At 37.1% G+C, this 22,473-nt stretch overlaps 1 protein-coding gene across 2 annotated transcripts in view; it reads left to right on the plus strand.

The window, feature by feature from the left end:
- Nucleotides 1-22,473, plus strand: part of MAP2K5 (mitogen-activated protein kinase kinase 5) — a 259,237-nt gene that overhangs the window by 98,274 nt on the left and 138,490 nt on the right. For both annotated transcript variants that reach the window (XM_081228777.1, XM_081228778.1), the window contains exons 12-13: nt 12,604-12,665; nt 18,079-18,127. In XM_081228777.1, the coding sequence (XP_081084903.1) occupies nt 12,604-12,665; nt 18,079-18,127 (111 nt within the window). The remainder of the gene's footprint in view (nt 1-12,603; nt 12,666-18,078; nt 18,128-22,473) is intronic.

Consider the following 22,473-nt stretch of genomic DNA (forward strand, 5'->3'; position numbering starts at 1 on the left):
TCGGATCTTAATTGCGAGATAAGAAATTGTTTTCCAACACAGCTGTTTAGCCAAGGTGTGTTTAGTTTTCTTTGGACTCTAGCCCTTTCCTTCCTTCCTTTATTTTTTATTCATTTCTATTTTGATAAATCTTTTTTGTTCTGGATATTTTGGCAAAATGCAAATTTCTTGGTACCCTATCAGTAAAATGATGTCATCATTGTTATTATTTACCTATTTGAAATCAAAGCCGTCTTTAAATTTCACATATTCAATTTTTTAATGTCTAGCTCATTAAAACTCAACATTTGGGAGTTCCCTGGTGGATCAGTGGTTAGGACTCAGTGCTTTCATTGCCGTGGCCCGGGTTCAGTCCCTGGTTGGGGAACTAAGATCCTGCAAGCCGAGCAGTGTGGCCAAAAAAAAAACCCTCAACATTTAAAAAATATACTTAGTTCATTTGGGGGATTCTCAGTATATTAATAATACAATTAGTTCATTCCCCACAAGACCTCGGGTTTTTTTTGGCTGTGCGTGGGCTGTCTCTAGTTGCGGTGAGCAGGGGCTACTCTTCGTTGCGGTTCATGGGCTTCTCATTGCAGTGGCTTCTCTTGTTGCGGAGCACGGGCTGTAGGCTCGTGGGCTTCAGTAGTTGTGGCTCACGGGCTCTAGGTGCGTGGGCTTCAGTAGTTGTGGCACACAGGCTTAGTTGCTCCGCAGAATGTGGGATCTTCCCGGACCAGGGCTCGAACCCGTGTCCCCTGCATTGGCAGGCGGATTCTTAACCACTGCACCACCAGGGAAGCCCCCCATGAGACTTTTTAATGAGCCATCATTGATACCTTGTTACTTTAATAATGTGTTCTAAATTAGTTATAGTAGGTGTCAAGAATTAAAAGTCTTACAAACATACGGGAAGTATGACAATTAGTATTCAAGGAGACTGACTAGAAAAGATGGGTTCATAGAGCCAGTACATGTCATTACTTTATGACTTTTCATCATCCTTTTTTGAATCCTCAATTTTTGTTACATTAAAAAATGTATTTATTAAGATGGTATGTTCAAATACCATAAAATTCATCCTTCTAATGTGTACAGTTCAGTGGTTTTTAGTATATTCACAAGGTTGTGTAACCATCACCACTAATTCCAAAACATTTTTATCACCCTGGAAACAAATTCCCTGCCCATGAGTAGTCACTCCCTATACCCTCTTCCCTCTAGTCCCTGGCAACCATTAATCTACTTTCTGTCTCTGTGGATTTCCCTATTTTGGACATTTCAAATAAGTAGAATCATACAGTATGTGGCCTTTGTGTCTGGCTTCTTTCACTGAGCATAATGTTCTCAAGGTTCACGCATGTTGTAAAATTTATCAGTACTTCATTACTTTTTATGACTGCATAATAGTCCATCGTATAGATCACCACATTTTCTTTACTCATTCATCACTGATGGGCGTTTGTGATGTTTCCATTTTTTGGCTATTATGAATGATGCTGCTATGTACTTTTGTGTACAAGTTTTTGGTGGACATATGTTTTCACTTCTCTTGAGTATGTCAGTAGGAGTAGAATTGCTGGGTCATATAGTAGCTCTGTGTTTAACACTGCCAAACTGTTCCATTCCATTTTACACCAGTTTGCATTCAGTTTACTAAACTTGTTCCTTAAACTCTAATAGGTTTTTATAGATTCCTTAGGGTTTTCCATATAGAAGATCAGGTCATTTGAAAGTAGAGGTAGTGTGACATCTTCTTTTCCATTTTGGATGTCTTTTTTTCTTTTTCTTGCTTAACAACCCTGGCTAAAACTTTCAGGACAGTGGCTTTTTGTTTTGTTTTTTTTTAATTTTTTTTAAAAATATTTATTTATTTATTTTTTGGCTGCTTTGGGTCTTAGTTGCAGCACCCAGGATCCTTTGTCATGGCACGTGGGCTCTTTGTTGCAGTGCACAGGCTTCTCTCTAGTTGTGGCACGCGGGGTCATTAGTTGCAGCGCAAGGGCTCTCTAGTCATGGCGCGCAGGCTTAATTGCCCCACGGCATGTGAGATCTTAGTTCCCTGACCAGGGATTGCACCAGTGTCCCCTGCATTGCAAGACGGATTCTTAACCACTGGACCACCAGGGAAGTCCCTCAGTACAGTGTTGAATAGAAGCAGTGAGAGCAGACATCCTTCTTTTGCTCCTTAGAAGGGAAGCTTTCCGTCTTTCACCGTTAAGTATGATGTTAGCTGTGGGTTTTTGGTAGACGTCATTTATCAAGTTTGCTGAGTATTTTTATCATAAATTGGCATTAAATTTTGTCAAGTGCTTTTTTTGTCTATTACAATGATCATGTGTTTTTTTGTCCTTTATTCCCTAGTTACAGTGTATTACATTAATAGATTTTTGCATATTGAATCAGTCCTGTATAATCCTTTTTATATGTTGCTGGATTCAATTTGTTAGTATTTTGTTGAGGATTTTTACATCCATATTCTTAAGTGATATTGGTTTGTAGTTTTCTTTTCTTGTAATGTCATTGTGTGAGTTTGATATCAGGATAATTCTGTCCTCAAAGAATGAGTTGGACAGTGTTTCCTTCTCTTCTGCTTTTTGGAAGAGTTTGTGAAAGATTGATGTTAAATCTTCTTAAAACGTTTGGTATAATTCACTGGTGAAGCCATCTGGTCCTGGGGTTTTCTTTGTGAGTAGTTTTTGTGGTCAGGTGGCATTTGTTGTCTCTCATTAGGAGAAGTCCAAGCACTGCTGCCCACTGCATCTTGGTATTGGAGTTGCCAAGAAAAACAGAATACAATCAAGCACTGGATTGAACAATGCTTTACTCACATAAAAAAAAAAGAGAGACAGAGCAAGATCAGCTTTAGTAGTGGGTGTCAGTTCCCAGTGGCCAACGGCAGGTCCCTCCTGGCAGTCTGTGCAGGGCAGTTGGCCTGCACATACCCATCTGTGTTGCAGCAAAAGTACCCCCCACTCTGCCCTATTCCCCTGGAGTCAGAAATACTGAAAGCTGGAGGTATGCCTAAGGTCCATTGATGCACATGCTTAATCAGGACAAAGGAGTACACATTGAGCGTAAAACAGGGAAAGATATTCCAAAACAAGGAGATAAACCCAGCACAGGTTATGTGGCCTCTTTATCTCTTCGTAAGCAAGTGTTCCAGCCCCAAGTCCCATTCTTATGTGGCCAAGTAGGATTAGCAAGACTGTGTGCATAAGACTGTCTTTCCCAAAAGTTTTTCAAACACTGTGGTATAATACATATATAATTTACCATATTAGCCATTTTTAAGTGTGTAGTTCAGCAGCATTAGTGCATTCACATTGCCATGCAACCACCACCGTCCATCTCCAGAACTCTTTTCATCTTGCAAAACTGAAACCCCATACCCACTAAGGCATAACTCTCCTTTGCCTCCTACTCCCAGCCCCTGGTAGCGAATATTCTACTTTCTGTCTGTATGAGTTGGGATACTCTGGATACCTCAGCTAAGTGAACTTGCACAGTATTTGTCTTTTGGGGACTGGCTTGTTTCACTTTTCATAATGTCCTCAAGATTTACCCATGTTGTAGCATATGTCAGAATTCACTTTCTTTTTAAGACTGAATAATATTATGAGTAGTTTTTTAAATTACCAACCAGTATCTTTATTAGTTATAGTTATAGGTTTATTCAGAATTTCTATCTCTTCTTGAGTCAATTTTGGTACTTTGTGGCTTTCTAGAAGTTTGTTCATTTCATCTAGATTATCTAATTTGTTGGTAAACAATTATTCCTAGTATTCCTTTGTAATCATTTTTATTTTGGTAAAGTCAGTGTTAATGTTCTCTCTTTCATTCCAGATTTTATTAATTTGAGTCTTATCCCTTTTTCTCTTGGTCAGGGTAGCTAAAAGTTGATCAGTTTCTTTGTCTTTTTCAAAAACCAACTCTTGATTTCTTTGATGTTTCTCTGTTGTTTTTCTATTGTGTTAGACCTCTGGTCTAATACTTATTAATTTCTACTAGCTCTGTTTTTAGTTTGCTCCTCTTTTTCTGTATTTTTAAGCTGTGAAGTTAGGATATTGATTTGAGATCTTTCTTATTTAGTGTAGGCGTTTGCAGCTATACATGTCCCTCTAAGCACCTCTTTAGCTGCACTCTAGAAGTTTTGATATGTTGTTTTTTTCATTTTCATTTATCTCGAAGTGTTTTCTAATTCCCCACAAAGATAATCCCTCTGATTTCTCTTTTGACCCATTTTTATTTAGGAGTGTGTCATTTTCCACATTGAATTTGTCCTTCTGTTGCTGATTTCTAATATTCCTTAGGGGTCAGAGAACATGCTTTGTATGATTTCAGTCCTTTTAAATTTATTGAGGTTTGTTTTATGCCCTAAAATATTGTCTGTCCTGGAGAATGTTCCATGTGCACCTGAGAAAAATGTATTCTGCTGTTGTTGGGTGGAGTGTTCTTTATATGTCTGTCAGGAGTAGGTGGTTTATGGTGTTAAGTATTTTATTTCCTTGTTAATCTTTAGTGCAAATTGTTCTATCTGCTGTTGAAAGTGGGTATTGAAATGGGTATTTTTTGATTGTCTGTTTCTCCCTTCAGTTTTGTCAGTTTATGCATCACATATTTTGGCATTCTGTTGTTAGGTGCATGTATGTTTGTCATTGTTATATCTTCTTGATGAATTGACTGTTTTATCATTATAAAATGTGTTTCTTTGTCTCTAGTCACAGCATTTGCCTAAGAGTCTATTTTGTCTAATTTAGTATAGTCATTCCGGTTCCCTATCGATTACTGTTTGCTTGTTATGTCTTTTTCCATTGTTTATTTTCAACCTATTTGGGTCTTTGAATCTAAAGTGCATCACCTATGGGCAGCATAGAGTTGGATAATTTTTTTATCCATTCTGGCAATCTCTCATTCAGTTGGAGTGTTTAATTCATTTACATTTAATGTAATTAATGACAAGCTAGAATTTATATCTGCCATTTTACTATTTGTTTTCTTTAAGTCTTCTTTTATGTTCTTCTGTTCCTTCATTACTGCTTTCTTTTATATTAAATAGATATTTTCTAATGTACTGTTTAAATTATCTTGTGGTTTCTTTTACTGTATTTTTAAGGTGTATGTTTGGTTTCCCTAGAGATTACAATTATCATCTTAACGTATTCAGATTAATATCAACAACTTATTTCAGATTAATATCAACTTCCTTTCAGTAGCGTACAAAAGCTTTGCTCCAGACTTTATTTTATATATCTGTGTGTGTGTGTATATATATATATATACACAGAGAGAGAGAGAGAGAGAGAGATAGTGAGAGAGTGATTTGTATATATGTGTGTATGTATATGTATGTATATGTGTATGTTTGGGAGGGTGTGTAATTTGCCTCTTTATTGATAGCCTGTATTTGGGAAGACATCATCCTCATACTTTAGTTCCTTACAGACGGTTTCCCTTAGTTATATGGATGTATATTAACATAGCTGATTAAAGATTTTTTTCCAGTAAGTCCAACATCTGAGCTTTTTTAGGGACAGTTTCTGTTGATTACTTTTGTTTCTGTGTATGGGTCATACCTTTTTGTTTCTTTACATGTCTCATTTTTATTGTTGAAAACTGGACATTTTAAATTATATAATGTGTTAACTCTAGAAATCAGATTCTCCCTCATCCCCAGGGTTTGTTTTTGTTGGATATGTTTCTTTAGTGACTTTTCTAAACTATTCTGTAGTGTTTCTGTCTCCAGTGTATAGCCACTGAAGACTCTTTCAGTTAGCTTACTGGTCAGCTAATGATTAAGCAGAGATTTCCTTAAATGCCTGGGGCTAATAAGTCTCCCAGTCTTTGCTGAAGGGTTCTGAGTGTGTTGGGGCACACCTTCAGTACTCTCCCACTCTCAGAGAGGGATAAGTCTGGTACTCTCCCACCAGTTGATAACTCTGCCTTAGTCTTTGCTTCCTGCTTGTGCTGAGCCTCATGTTCAGCCCAAGGTGACTGCTGAAAGCCTCCTCCAGGCCTTCCTGAGCATGCACATGGCCTTGTGCATGCATATATCCTAGATTCCCAAGAATATGTTGCAGCTTTTCAAAGCCTCTATTTTTTGTTTTTCCAATAAATCTATTTATTTATTTATTTATGGCTGTGTTGGGTCTTCGTTACTGTGCACAGGCTTTCTCTAGTTGTGGCGAGCGGGGGCTACTCTTTGTTGCAGTGCACAGGCTTCTCCTTGCGGTAGCTTCTGTTGTTGTGGCGGCTTCTGTTGAAGCACAGGCTCTAGGCCTGTGGGCTTCAGGAGTTGTGGCACTCAGGCTCAGTAGTTGTGGCTTGTGGGTTCTAGAGAGCAGGCTCAGTAGCCGTTGCACATAGGCTTAGTTGCTCCGCGGCATGTGGGATCTTCCCAGACCAGGGCTCGAACCCGTGTCCACTGCATTGGCAGGCAGACTCTTTTTTTGTTGTTGTTTGTTTGTTTGCGGTACGCGGGCCTCTCACTGTTGTGGCCTCTCCCATTGCGGAGCACAGGCTCCGGACGCGCAGGCTCAGTGGCCATGGCTCACAGGCCCAGCCGCTCTGCGGCATGTGAGATCTTCCCGGACCGGGGCATGAACCTGCGTCCCCTGCCTCAGCAGGCAGACTCTCAACCACTGCGCCACAAGGGAAGCCCAGCAGGCAGACTCTTAACCACTGCACCACCAGGGAAGTCCCTCAAAGCCTCTATTGACAGCTCATTCCCCAGCTTTTCCTTTTAAGACTTTTGGTTAGCCTATTGTTTACCTAAACTGTTATCCGCCACCTCAGTAAGTTACACAGTTACTTGATTGCTTCTAATTGTTTTCAATAAATGCCCCTAAGGAAAAGATTTTTTGTATAAGGTGTAAATAAAGACAGCATTGCAAGTGGGGTCTTCCAGGGAACCCCCAAACAGGTCAGAAGTGAAACTTTTTTGAGAATGTGGATATGAAGGAGCACCAAATCAGTTCTGCCTGTGCAGTGGCTATCAGGCTGCTGGAGTTTACTGTGATGGCAGGCTGCTGGTTTTCAAGGCTGCACTGAAGCTGGAGATCAGGCAGTGGGAATAAGGCAAGTTAAAATGCCACAAGCTTGCTGTTCTTACCAAGATTCAAGCGTTGTCCTGAATAAACAATTTTGGGGTTGCTACAATCCTTTGGCTAATTTCAAGAGTTCTGAACAAGTTGATTCTGACAATTTTTGTCTGTTTTTTCATTGCTTTTGTGGAGAAGAGAATTTTCAGAGGACCTTACCCTGCTGTTTTCAGTGATGTCACCTTTTAGTTACATTTTAATACTTTAAGTCCTTATCTTAAAATATTCACTTATAACCTATATTTAACCTCTTTTTTTGGGGGACTTCTCACTCTCTTGACTTGAGCTGCCTGAAGCCCTTCTCCTACTGCTGTTGGCAGCTTCCCTTTACTCCACCCTAACTGGTCCCTGAACACAAAAATTTCCTACTTCTTAAGTTTTGTTCTCCCATTCCCATCTTCTCTGCTATTTCCCGTATCAGCTCCTGTAAAACTTTATTACCCTCCCCCAGATTTTACCTACCTCTTTCTCATTTAGAGACAACATAGACTATCAGGTATGAGCTCTCATAATTCCTTGCTTTTCCACCTATAGCTTAGCAACAACTGCACACACCTGATCCACCTCTCACATGAAAAGCTGTTTAAGGTCAGTCCCTTTACATGTGCATCCCCTTGGTAGAGTTTCTCCATTAACCAACCTCTCTCTTTTGGACCTTCATTCTCTCTGTAATAAACAAAATATTCCTCAAAAATACATGGACCAAAAACTATGTGCCATCCTCTATCATTCCTTCTCTTCCCTTCCTATCTCAATTAAACTTCTCGAGAACATTGTCTCAACCCTAGTTCTGTTCTGTTAGTGTAAATTCTCATTATTTATTTTAATCTTATATTAGTTGTTTATTTCCAAGTAGTAATTGAGCACTTTCTTTCAGACAGTGTTCTAAACTTGGGGGACAACAGTGAACAAGACTTAATCCCTGTTGGCATGGGGCTTAAATTCTAGAAGGGGAGACAAGAAACATACAGCACACTCTCAAAGAGGGATATGTCTAGTTAGAAGCTAAAGCAGGGTAGATGATGACTATTAAGGAGAGGAGGTGCTATGTTGCAGGGGTCCCCAACCTCCGGGCCATCGACCAATGCTGGTCTGCGGCCTGTCAGGAACCGGGCCTCACAGCAGGAGGTGAGCGGCAGGCGAGCAAGCAAAGCTTCATCTGCAGCTCCCCACTGCTCCCCGTTGCTCACGTTACTGCCTGAACCATCCCCACACCCCACCGTCCGTGGAAAAATTGTCATCCACAAAACCAGTCCCTGGTGCCAAAAAGTTTGGGGACTGCTGCTATACAGGACGGTCAGGGATGGCTGCTGCTGCTTCTTTTTTTTTTAAACTAAAAAATTTTTATTTTATTTATTTATTTTTTATACAGCAGGTTCTTATTAGTTACCTTTTTTATACATATTAGTGTATATATGTCATTCCCAATCTCCCAGTTCATCCCACCACCGCCACCCTCACCCCCCCCCCACCACTTTCCCCCCTTGGTGTCCATATCCTTGTTCTCTTCGTCCGTGTCTCTATTTCTGCCTTGCAGACTGGTTCATCTGTACCATTTTTCTAGATTCCACATATGCGTGTTAATATACGATATTTGTTTTTCTCTTTCTGACTTACTTCACTCTGTCTGACAGTCTCTAGGTCCAAGGGATGGCTTCTTTATGGGAGTAGCATTTTAGCAGAGACTTTAATGTCAGTGAGCCAGCTCAGGGAAGGTCATGGGGAAGATCTTCAAGGCAGAGGATCAAGTATAAATGCTCTAAGGTGGGAAGCAAGCTTGGTGAAATCAGGCCCCACAAGAAGGCCATGGTGACTTGAGAGTAGTGATGAGAGGACCTGGGGCCAGACAGGAGGCCAGAGAAATAGGCAGAAGCTAGATTGTGTAGGCCTTGTAGGTCATGGTGAAGAATTTATGTTTCAGTCTGAATTTGTTAGGTTGTATTGGAAGGTTTCAAGTAGGGGAGTGATGTGATAGGCCTTCTCATTAAGTCAAAATTAAATTCACGGGCTTCCCTGGTGGCGCAGTGGTTGAGAGTCCGCCTGCCGATGCAGGGGACGCGGGTTTGTGCTCCGGTCTGGGAGGATCCCACATGCCGCGGAGCGGCTGGGCCCGTGAGCCATGGCCGCTGAGCCTGCGCGTCCGGAGCCTGTGCTCTGCAACGGGAGAGGCCACAACAGTGAGAGGCCCGCGTACCACAAAAAAAAAAAAAAAAAAAAAAAAAAAAAAAGATTAAATTCACTCAGAAATACCCAAATATAGCATCTCGGAATCTGTGTACATGTATTCGGATTACCATCATGGGAATAAGTTGTTTCCCCCAAAACCCATGTTGCAAAGAAAGAAATGGCTCTTTATTTTTTTCAACTGGAAGAGACGAAGAGAGTTTCTGAAATTTTTGCTTGTGGCTCCAGATTTCAATTTTGTTAGTATTAATAATAATCATGATCATTTTAAGGAAAATGTTGGGATGAATATGAAACTAATGTTGCTTGTTCATTTACTACATATCTGTTTATCCCACATGCAAGACACTACTTTATGTTGTAGCCCTGTATTAGGATAAACACAGACCTTACCCCATGAGTTCTTTTGGCTTAATTACATGAAGATGATAGCCCCAGTTCATCAACAGAAATGTGTAGTTGTTTGGCAGTTGACATGGAGTTTTTGCTATTCTGTTAGCACTCTTCCTCCCAGTTCCCATGGTGGATAGTGACATGCAAGGAAATGACTGGCTAGGGATGATCTGAGGCCAGGGAACCTGAGGAAGTGACAGGTCACAGAGAGTAAACCAGTGACCTTGGAATCATGAGGAGAAGGTTCAAAGCAACCATTCAACAGATAAACAAGTATCTATATGCCTTGAATATCAATGCCTCAGCTAACATTAAACTATCTCTCTGAGTATGTGTCATATAGTAATATCACATTGCAGTGAGACTAAAAAGTTCACCTGTGATTCTCAAGCTATGTGATGTTATGGGGAAACCTTTTAGATCTTTACAGGTCAAAGGTTCAGATCTTTTCCGAGTTCTGGCATCAACTGACTCATGGCTGTGACTAGAACACCTCTGTCAAATAAACTCATTGGGCTGATCTTTAAGGTCCCTCCAGCACTAATGTTTGATGATTTGATGAGTCTAAAGATTGCCTAGGCCTATAGGATAGAAATGATAGTAAAACTCAGTAAAAATTCAACGGAAAACCCTCTGCCATTTTTAGCCTGGTAAGAGTTATTTTAATTGCATGAGAACTCATCCGGCTTAGTAGGAACTATTGATTCTAAGTGGATCTGCCACAATTTTTTTTTGCCTCTGACAGTATCTCTCTCTAATGATTATGTCAAGGACGAGATGAATCTGTGATGACACAAAGCCAGCTATGTAAAGATTTATCCATATGGATAGCTAAGGAGAGTGGGATATAACTGAGATTAAGTAGATATTTAGAAAAATCAGTGAATTACCTCAAAATGGGATTCTTTTTTGGCTTGTTCCACTAATAATGGTGGTAATGTAATCTTTGGTTTTTTGATTTAGCTTGTTGACTACTATCCATTTAGCTAATTAAGCCCTGATTTATAGCCTATGTAAAAATAAATCTTCTCTTAGCATTTCTTAGTAGTGTATGTGAATAGATTTGCACCTCCTAGTTTTGAGCCACTCAAGCTGTTCACTTCATAAGGGATTGGCCCACTAAACTACATTTCTGAGGATTCCAAATACCAACATGTAAAGCTTGATCTTCTTGAGATTGTTCTTCCTTGCAACTGCCAATTCATCTGAAAGATCGATGAGAACATGAAATGTTTTTTCTACTGTGTTTTCACTTTTCTTGCATCTATAATAAAAATGCCATTTTAGTAAATAAAGATGGCTCACCTCATTGCAGAAGTGTCTTTTTTTCATTCTCTTCCCAGTAACACCCAGAACCAAAGCGTAAGGTGTACTAACACTGTGGTTTTCCAGCTTCTTGTCAGAATCTGGAAACTACAAGCCAAAGTTAATGAAAGAAGTGATCATTTTCCTGCTTTAAACAAGATAAATACAAAGCCAGTATCTTTATATATATGGAATATATATTGATATAATATTTTTTACAGGGAAAAATAATTTTTTCTCTGTTCAGCTTTAGGAAAACTTGACATAAAAATAATTATATTTGCAAAATAGACTTAACTGCATTTGAAAAGGATAATATACTCCATGTTAACATCTTACGAGGCATACTTATAAAGCATCCAGTGGTAAAATTGTTACATATGAATTTTTAGCCTCTGATAGAAACAAAAATTGTTTCTCAAATATATTGGATAATTCCTTTATGGAACTGAAAGACTGTACACCTCACCTTGACTCAAAGAAAGGTTATTATATGTGGTTAAAATAGTTCTCATATAATCATATCATTAATATGAGTAAAGTAGTGGTTCTTTGCATATCTTCCTGAAATTCTTATACTACTTGTATAAGATTAAAAATGTAACAAGCATACTCAAATTTATACTTCCAAATGAATACTGGTTCCTTTGAAATAGTTTCCTGGGAAAGTTATGCTGTTATTTTAATGATGTTATTGTTGCTGCAAATGGTTTGCAGTCCCTTCTTTTGAAACTGTCTTCAGAGCAACTTAACTTAGCTGATAAAATTCATGGCGATTTAAATTTATTTATTTATTCATCTGACAGATATTTATTGAATATGTACTCTCTGTTAGTTGTGCTGATTTCTAGGTTGATGAAAATTAAAAACAAACAACATGACCCCTGCCTTTATCATGTTCACAATCTAGTGATTTTGTTTTTTGGAAACCACCAAAAGCTGAATTTGGTAAAGGTGAAGGATGTCAGTGAATACCATTTTAGTGAAAAAATGTTATGACATAAGGAGTTTTTTTTAACCTCATAAAGTGGTTTTCAAAATTGTATCAAAGAGAATTTCCAGAAAAGAAAAAAACATTTTGTTCTAAGATAGTATCTTTGGAATATGTTGATTGCTTGTCATGGTACCTAATTTGAAGGGTAACATTCATTTGATAGATGTTGACATAACTATTTTACTTTATTAGTTTTTATGTGTATTTTGAATTTTATACGTACCAGCTTTTGTTTGGTTAATATGAAAATTCTAAGATAGGGTCCTGGTTTACCTTTGAGAAAACTGTTAACACAAGCTAGATGCCTAGATATGATTGTCCTATTGACCTTTAGTTTTGTGTATGTATTTAAGTTTACAAAAGTACAGATTCTTAGCCTGTCCTTCACTACTTTCCTTCAGTTTTTACATGTGTATGATTATACACTTGAGAATAAAATGAAAGTATCTAGTTATGCTTCATCTGGAAGTATGATTATGTCATAAATATTGATAAAATTGGACTAAAAAGCTAATTTTACCCTAGACATCCAGTGCATGATGTCAGTAGAGAAAAAGAAGTCTCACAATGGATCCACAGAGGAGGGGCCCAGTGCACTTTTCTAGTAGTTTCACTTGTTGTAACACAACATGTTTGTTTCTACAGGGGGATCTTTGGATGTATATAGAAAAATTCCAGAGCATGTCCTTGGAAGAATTGCAGTGGCGGTGAGTATATGGCTTCAACTCTATAAAATTTGGGTGATTTAATCTCTATAGTCAAACATTATTCTCCTTATATCCTCAGGATTTTTTTTTCTTTTTCTTCAATCTATGCTGACTGCCAGGGCCTTCTTAACTCTCTTATCATTTTTGTCCTTTCTTCTTTTCATAGACCAACCTACAATAATGACATAGACACATGACAGTTTTCAGGCTTATGGATATTCTTTTTTTTGGCCACGCCATGTGGCTTGCAGGATCTTAGTTCCCTGACCAGGGATCGAACCTGGGCCCTGTCAGTGAAAGGCCAGGTCCTAACCACTGGACTGCCAGGGAATTTCCTGCATATTCTCACCTGTTCTAGTTTCATGTATTTGCAGGGACCTTACTACTCTTGTTAACCAGTAAAATTTCCATGTTCTTTGGAAAGAAAGCTGTTTTAGGGACATTTTGTAGTTATAGGCATATGATTAGAAAATACTTTAAAAGCCTAAATTATTAAAATAAAACCATCTATAACAAAATAGTACTTTAGTCTTAAAGATTTTTGCAGACTTTTTATGTACTTGGTTTTTAATTTTTTCACCACGTATATCTGGAATTTATACCTTTGTGATTTCCTCTTTTCTATATTCACTAATTTAAACTGATGAACTGTATCAACTAATTTAACATTACTGTATAAACTCCAGATTTCAAATTTGGAATAACATAGGCTAAACAGTGTCTAAGAGAAGTCGTGGGTGGTGTAATAGTAAACAGTTGCTAAACTAAAGGCACTCTGATAACTTAAGCAGTTTAGTGCGGAACAAAGTGATTATACCATGTACCATTTAATTAAATGGCTGATTTTCACATTCATTATACATCAAACTGACAACACAGATCCTTTAATCCAACATGGACACTTATTTAGTCTTAGTTCACTGTAATTCACAGCTTTCCTTTTTTCTTTCTAATTATTAGTGAGAACTGCCCAGGGTGATGAGAACTTTCCTTCCTGATGCTATTGCTGCTAAGTAGCTTCTAATCTACATGTTTAGCTAGATGAGTATGAAATTTGACTACTTAAAGCACTATTTTAGATGAAAATAAAAATGTTTCATTTCCTCTTTTAATCTCGGGGGGAATGAATGCTTTGTGGCTTTTGGCAGTTCTTAGCTCTAAAGTTTAAAAACATATATATTAAAGGGCAAAAAAAAAAGGAGGGATACCAATTGAAAAAGCAAAAAGTATATGAGTTCTATACTCAATTATCTATCAAGCTTGGCTAAAATAGGAATCTGCCTTCTTCAGTAGAGAAGCTTGTTCTTCCTGGATTTCATAAATCTTGCCTCCCTCTTGTGTAGGGCAGCCACACAAGGCCATTGGTGTTTTCAATTCTACTGGAGTGGGAAGCCTGTGAAGTGAATGGAGTCAGCAAAAAAAAAAAAAAAAAACCAGCTTCAATGCAGGGCTTACCTAATTGAAAATATGACAGTGATTTTAGTGAAAGGCATTTGAAATAAGTGCTAGCCAAAGCATTATTTGTATTTAACCCTTACATTTTAAAATATGAGGCTTTTTTTTTTTTCTAAAATGTGTCCAATTTCACCAGCTTTTATGGCTTATCAGGTCATAGTAATGAAAATTGCCTGTGGCCAGAGTAAAAAAAAAAATGCTTTTGATAACTTTACTCTTCATCTGCCACTTTTTATAAACTCTGCCAGGGCCTAATAATACTTCCAAAGTGTGTTTTTTTAATGAAATTTTAGTAGACTACAAAGTTGGTTAATCCTTTGTTGCAGCTAACAAACACCAGTGGAAGGGTTCTACCAATCAAAATAAGACTAGCAGATTGATGGTTTGTAGGACACGATTTGTAAAGTAAATGTTCTCACAGCCTGATTGGGTTCCCAGTACCCTTGACCATCACTCCTCTAGTGTTCTGAAGACAGCATCAACATCATTCCCTTGAGTTCCCTCAGGGAGGCCAAGGAAGCACATGGGTTCTTTTGCCAAGTCAGAAGGAAACAGAATCAGGAGAGAGGAGGGAAATAGGTGTATACTGAGTACTTCTTTATGAAAATCATTGATAAATGTTTTATGTACAAATATTATGTCATTTACCCTTCACAGTAACTCTATAGATGATTGTACCTACTTTATACAAGTGCAAGATGAGGTGTAGAAAAGTTAAACAGCTTGCCTAGAGATATCATGTAGCTATCAGTAATAATTAGAACCCAGGGCAGTTTGACTCCAGGCCCCATGCTCTTTCAATCTGGTTTCCTAAGAAAATGAGAAAAAAGAAGAGGAAGAAATGAACAGGAGAATGAGGTTTAAAAGTAAAAAAGAGAAGTATGAATGAGAGAATACTAGAGTAACACATACAACTGCTTCAGATTCTTTTCATGTCTTAGAACCATATCTAGGCATCTCTTCCTCCCCAGAGTAACTTTATTTTCCAGATTCTAATAGTCTGGCATGCTATACAGGTCCACAGATCCAACATTCATTACAGGATAGACCCCTGTCAGCCTTTATGATATGTTGTTCAAATTTTCTCTTGATGCATGTATGGCAAGAGAATATTTTCCCAGAAAAAGAAATCCATATAAACTGGTTGATTTCAGCCTTACAGCTTGCTCAGTGATTTTTATTACTTTCCACTGGAATCTGGTCTCCTATAAAGAGGAATGCCTTTCTCCCTTTCCCTGCCATCTAACACATTTTATTTTTCCTCTCATTTTTGAAGCAGTGACACTATGTACTGTATTTTGAGTGCAGTGTTGATTGAAGTTGTCCCTGAAAGGCTGTGCACTTGACATGTCAAGGAGTGAGTGACTGCCAGCAGATATAAGTACTTTTAGTGTCAAGGCTTTGTCAAGTCGTTGTGAAACCTAGCTTACTGAATACCAATAATACCCCTAGATTTTCAATGGACAGATTTCTAGCTCCCCATGCATTTATTCTTCTTCTAAAGGAAAATGTAGTCTATTTTGATAAAGTTGGAAGAATAATATTTTCTTTTTGAATCTCCAACAAAACTTATAAATTTAGCAAGTATCATAAAATCAATATTTGTTTTACTTTTTCTCTGCCTGATAATCTGAATATGGTGGATTGCCTTCCCCTGTGTGTTTTCTGATTATTCATTTTCTGTGGGACAAATTTTCAGTGGTGAGTTATTTTTAATGGGAGAGCTTTAAAATATGCAACTAAGCCTATAAGTTGAGAACTTTAACCCTATTTCCAGAGCTCAGAGGGTGATTACTTCCAGCTAAATAAGATGACGTTGTCCTACTACTCAAAGGAAAAATTGTTTTTATTATTGATGTTATTTTTATAAGCATTTAAGGGAATATTTTTGTCCTGTTTCTTCCTTCTGTGTTAGTTATTCCTATTTTCATATTTTCTTTTTTTACTATCTTACTGTTCAGAGTACATGTGTTTTATTGTAATGCCACTTATTCTGAATCCTGGAAGAAATCATTTGCTATAGTTATGTATTCTGTTCTCTTAAAATAGAAAAATACATCACAGAATTGATTATAATGCATTAGCAAATTTTTCAGGAGTTCATTCCACTCAGTGAGAACAATTAAAATATGTTAAATTCTGCTCAGCCTTAGTTGATATAGATTTTATCTTCTTCTAGACCTTTAGTATTTGGAAATCGGGTTTTTCCCTTGGCATTTCTATTTTTAATATTGCCCTTGGTCTTTTTTGATCAACTAAAATCCTTGCATATTTAGCACCAACCCTCTTTTCATCATTCTCAAGGTATGTAAATTACTCGGTTACTTCTCATAATGGTAGTTTTTCTTTTTCTTATATTCCTGACTCACCTAAAAATTTCTATAATGATGGGTACTTTAAAATTCTTACAGTAAATTTTTAATAATGGTGTGTTCATTGTATCTGATACCTAATTATGAATAGTCAACCTTGAAATTGGTAAGTTCACACTCGTGTGCATACAGGGTCAGTGGGTATGAATAAAAACATATGCATCTCCTTTTACAGCTATTTCTATATAAAGATTTTTAAAGCTTTTAATGATTAAATTTCCCACACAGAAGGTAGCACTTATAACCCATGTACTTAGGGTCTTGGAAACATCTTCTCTTCAGTACCTTATTCAACTAATTACTCTTAACTCAGTCTGTTAAATTAAAAAAATCTAAAATCTAACTCAGATGTTTGTATTTTCTCATTTTATTTCTTTTACTTGCCCTTTCAATATTGTCTACATGATTCCACACATACTTGCATCATCAGACTGGCTTGTGAGGATCATCATCTTGATATATTTTGTTGTTTCCTACCCTAATATCATTTAAAATATTTGGGGGGAGACTTTTTAGTTTGAAATTATTTTAAACTTCCAGAAAACTGGTGAGAGTAATACTAAAAATTCCCAAAGATGCTTCACCCAGATTTCCCAATTGTTAACAATTAACCACATTTGATTAAATATATATGTACAGATTTTTTTCCTGAAACATTTGAGAATTAGTTGCAAATATCATGACCCTTTACTCCTAATTATTCCAGGTGTGTATTTCCTAAGAACAAGGACATTCTCTTACATCATCACTGTATATGGATCAAAATTAGAAAATTAGCATTGATACATCATTATTATCTAATCAACAGTCCTTATTCAGATTTTGCCAGTTGTTCAGTAATACTCTTTATAGACCAAAAGAAAAAAATTTTCCAGTCCAGCATCCAGTCTTGGATTATACGTTGCATTTAGTTGTCATGCCTGTTTAGTCTCTGTTAATCTAGAACAGTGTCTCAGTGTTTGTCTTCCACGACCTCGATATTTTTGAAGAATGCACTGCCCCAACATTCTGATCATATATTTTTACCTTGGCTTGAATGCTTTTTTCACTTTTCTTCACATCAATTGAATCTGTCACTCAGGGCCTGGCACTTTGGTAAAGCCTTCCTGACTACTGTCAGGGGAAGCGGCCTTTAGTCCACCCATTGCCCTCATTAGTTAAGTTTTTAAAAAATGTCTCTCCTTGGTCATAAATGTCATGACTTAAAAAAATTTTCTTTTCATGTACAGAAGTATAGAAAATAAGTGAAAATCTTTGTCCCTTTTCCCTGTCCCTCTCCTTTCTGCCCACACCACCACTGAGAACTTCGTCAGTGGACTTCCAGGTCATATTATGTGAACACATATCCATTTCTTTCATTCATCGTACCTTATCTTCAGAACACTGTGAGCTCATTAAAGGAAGGAACCTGTAGCTTATACATTCGGTGTCCCCATAGCGCCTGACACAGAAATGGGAGATGTTCAATAAATGCGTGTTGGTTAACAGACTTTGGAAGGAAGAAATTACGGCTGATATGACGTGTTTAAATGTGGAAAGTTCCTTATAAAAACCATCATTGTCCTGTTTTCTCTTTCTCAATTTAGGTCGTTAAAGGCCTTACTTATTTGTGGAGTTTAAAGATTTTACATAGAGGTATGTACTGGCTTACAAGCTCTGACTTAATTTGGGGTAGGGTGGGGAGCTCTCCCTATACCTTGATTTTTAAAGTGAATAAATGATCTAATATTTAAGCCAGGTGATATATTTGATAGTCAGTAAGATGGTTGCTTTATAAATGTTACTTAAAATTTTTTTTCTTCCTTAACTACTCTGATTTAGATTATAAACTTGGTATTGTATTTTTGTGAATAATGTTTACTAAACATGTAAAACGGTGTTTTTCATAGTATTTGGAAATGACAGGATCTTATTTTTCTTAACTCTAGTTAATTGCAAAACCTTCACGTTCTATACAATTGCATCCCTTCCTTTTATTAACATTTCAAATATCCTCATGCATTGTTGCTTAAGAGATTGCTTTACATACCTTGAAAGTGAAACTTTAAATAAGGGATTGGTAAGTGCATCAGCAATTAGTCTCCTAGTCTATTAACAGAACACATGAGAAGAATAATCAGATAACTGTTGAATGTTGCAAAAGGAACCTCCCTTTGCATTTTTTAATATTCCCAAAATGTCTGAATTCATTTGGAAGTTGGCCTAATGTTACTAACTACTGTTTAATTTTACACTTCTGCTCAGCCTAGCTTTATGCACATTTGGAGAATGCAGCAACATACACATTAGGTGTGATGAAAGGAAAGTTTTGTGGGTTTTTTTTTTAAGCTATAAGGTATGAGAGAGAGAAAACAACTGATGTCTTCAATTGTAGTATCACATCTGTCACTAAGGGTTTTTTTTGTTGTTGTGGTGGTTTTAATATCCTAGTGATTCCAAATTTGTGCTTAAATCTTCCTTCCTCTTTTGAAAAGGGTATGTAGATTTTGACAAGCAAAACTTTCAATTCAGTTCTTGAAGGTGTTTATGCTGATTAAATGGAATCATAAACCAAGTTTTTCTTTAAAGCCAGTCCACTCTATTTCTAGAGTATATAGTTGGTACACAATGTAGATATAGGGAGAGTGAGCTGAGTGTGTATTATTCTTCCTGGGAATAAATAAGCATGTGAATACATCTGGTGGGTGAGAAAAAATGGAGCATTTTCTCCTGCAAGATTAAGAGAGAATGGTCGTTAACATAATATGACTTATGTTGCTTCAATGTACTCCCACCTCCCCACACTCACCAACTCATAAAGTGGTTATAGCCATTTTAATAGGAATTAACACAGTGGTCAATTCTTGTCATTTTATTGATTTTTATGGACGTCTGCTATCCATTTGACAAAGGAACTCAAGGAAGTCATCAATGCTCCGTAGCAAAGCCTTCATTAAAAGGACCTTGCCATGGAAATGCAAATGTTATTTTTTTAATTAATTTATTTTTATTTTTTATTTTTGGCTGCGTTGGGTCTTCATTGCTGTGTATGGGCTTTCTCTAGTTGCGGTGCACGGGCTTCTCACTGTGGTGGCTTCTCTTGTTGCGGAGTATGGGCTCTACATGCACGGGCTCCAGTAGTTGTGGCACCTGGGCTCAATAGTTGTGGCTCGTGGGCTCTAGAGCGCAGGCTCAGTAGTTGTGGCACATGGGCTTAGTTACTCCACAGCATGTGGGATCTTCCTGGACCAGGGCTCGAACCAATGTCCCCTGCATTGGCAGGCGGATTCTTAACCACTGGACCACCAGGGAAGTGTCCTGCAAATATTATTATTAAAGAGATCCTTAGGCTCATCCTGTACTCTGGGCACACAGCATAATTCTGGTTTATAAGAAATTCTCACTAGCGATAACTTTCTGTGAGGACTCTTAGTAGCACTAAGAACTATAGTAGATAGGAAAATACTATTCAGTTATTCTGCAGTCATCTTTGTTTTTCTTCTTTAAAATCATTGGTTTTAGTTTTACTCTTCATCTGGAGGAATAATTGAATTTTTCATTCAAAATGGCATCTTGATGGACATGTTTCAAATGGATTTATGTCTGGATCTAAAAATAAAGTCTAAAGTGTTCATCAGAGTCCTGTACAACCACCCTGTAATCACTGTGGGCAAGTGTGGTTGACCAGAGCCTCTCAGAAGTAGGTAGGTCCTTCTCCCCAGCTGTGGTTGCAGTTTGGGCTAAGAAGGGTTCTTTGATCAGTGACATATGAGGGCCTTAGTGTTTTGACTGATTTTGGACATGGAGGTTTCAAAAAGGAATCCTAAGCCTGTACTTCTCTTTTTAGTCTGTGCTGGCCAGTCCAGTTCCCACAGAGAGTAACCACTATAAAATGCCACTGGTTATGGAATGAAGATATCTGTGAGAGGCTGAGTGGGGATAGTGATAGTGGGCCAGCTGACCCTCTCAAGGGATTTCTGTTTTTAAAATTTATTTATTTAATTAAAGTATTGATTTACAATGTTGTATTAGTTTCAGGTATACAATGTTGTGTTAGGTACAACAAAGTGATTCATTTATACATATATACAGATTCTTTTCCCTTATAGGTTATTACAAAATATTGAGTATAGTTCCCTATGCTATACAGTAGGTCCTTGTTGGTTATTTATTTTGCATATAATAGTGTGTATATGTTCAGTTTTAAATAAATACCAGTAAGTGAAAGTGCATCTGCATCTGTCTAGATGGAAAGACTAATGAATTACAGTGCAGATGAACAGTTATTCCCCAGTAATTATGGGTACTCAGCTATAGAAATAGTATGCTGTGGTAATATACCTCATTAAACATATAGGTTTAGCTTTTGAGTTTCCGTGTTATTTGTGGAAACTTTTACCTTCCAGATTTAAAAGTACGTGTTTTTACTGAAGAGTAGAAGAAGCCAGGTGTCCCTGAAGAATTTTGTAAGGCTTTGTCATGAGAAATTTACTCTAGATTGAGTAGTTAACTTAATATTTTAGAGGTTTTGTCTGTATTTAATAACTTGGATTTCATAAAAATAAGATTAAAGATGCCTTTTTATTTACCAAAAAGCTATTTAATTTTGTCCTTGATTAAAAAATTGTAGCTTTTTAGATCAGTTCAATTAAAGATCAGAGCTTTTAAGTTCAGCTAAGGCAATTAAATAGGTAATATACTTGTTTATAGACTTTTGATATGTAAGCTTATTGCTGTACCTTCTTAAAAGCACATATCCTCATTTTTGCTTTCTTGAATGATGATGGGAGTTCTAGCTGAATATGTGTCACGTTGTCAAATCAAAGATAGTGGTCCTTCTGCAGGAGGGGGAGCCCGGTACAAGCGCTGTGAGAAGACAGAGTGAAAAGATGGTGAAAGAGAAGCACTAATGAGTGATCTAAGCCTCCTTCTCCTTTGTCTCGGTCTAAGTACCTGTGTTCTCCTCTGACTACCAAATGCCGCCCCTAAAGACCAGGGTCTTGTACTTATGAACACGAATTTTAAAATATTAAGAAATGGATATATATTCAGTTATCTAATGAGAAAAGAGGATAAACTGTTTCTCACATTTAAATGGCTTCCTTGAAGTACAGTGGTCCTGGATTTGTAGCTGTAAATATATATGTGTGTGTGTGTGTGTATGTGTATGTGTATATATATGTACATATATGTGTGTATATATAGTTATATACGTGTATATATGTGTATATAGGGGTGTGTGTGTGTGTGTGTGTGTGTGTGTGTGTGTGTGTGTATATATATATATATATATATATAGTGGAATTTATAAAATATAGTTAATGACTTCCAGACAAGCTGCTGAAAATTGAGTCTTTCCTATAGTGCAAACCCCATGAGGACTGTAGAGCAGAGTAAAGTCTGAGCAACAAGCAGCAACAGACCACCCATCCATCCCATGAAGCTTGTTAGTCTGGTACAAGTTAGTTTATTTGTGTATTATGTAAACTGTAAATTTTTTTAGGAATTGAAGTGTATCAGTTGCCATTCATAATGGATCATCAAATGTTATATTCAACCAGGTTTTACTTTTGTTTATTTTGTTCTTTTTAAGATCTGATTGAGATGATATATGTGAAAGTGCTTTATAAACTTTCAAATATTAGTAATGCAGGTATGTTTTAATTATATAATAACTATTATTAGAATTAAGCACTTTATCCTGTTAATAAGCATACCTCACTCCCAAATCAAGCCAGGGAGAGAGTTTATTATATTTTGTATTACTAGGTGAAAAATTATGAAAATCTTTTCTTCAGGCTAAACATGTGGTATCACATGAGGAAATAATTATTAAAACTGTTTGAAACTTCCACCAAGATTAACTACTGTGGAAAATTTTTGTCTTTATTAAAAAGCATTCTTGTGAGCCCTGTGAGCATAGCATGTACTGACTGAGTAAAAACAAAGAAAATGAACAGTGAGAAAGTCTGTTAGGCCAGATCTGACATTACAGCAAACAT

Source organism: Mesoplodon bidens (genome assembly GCF_964165515.1).
Source record: "Mesoplodon bidens genome assembly, chromosome: 3".
Classification (NCBI taxonomy): Eukaryota; Metazoa; Chordata; class Mammalia; order Artiodactyla; family Ziphiidae; genus Mesoplodon; species Mesoplodon bidens.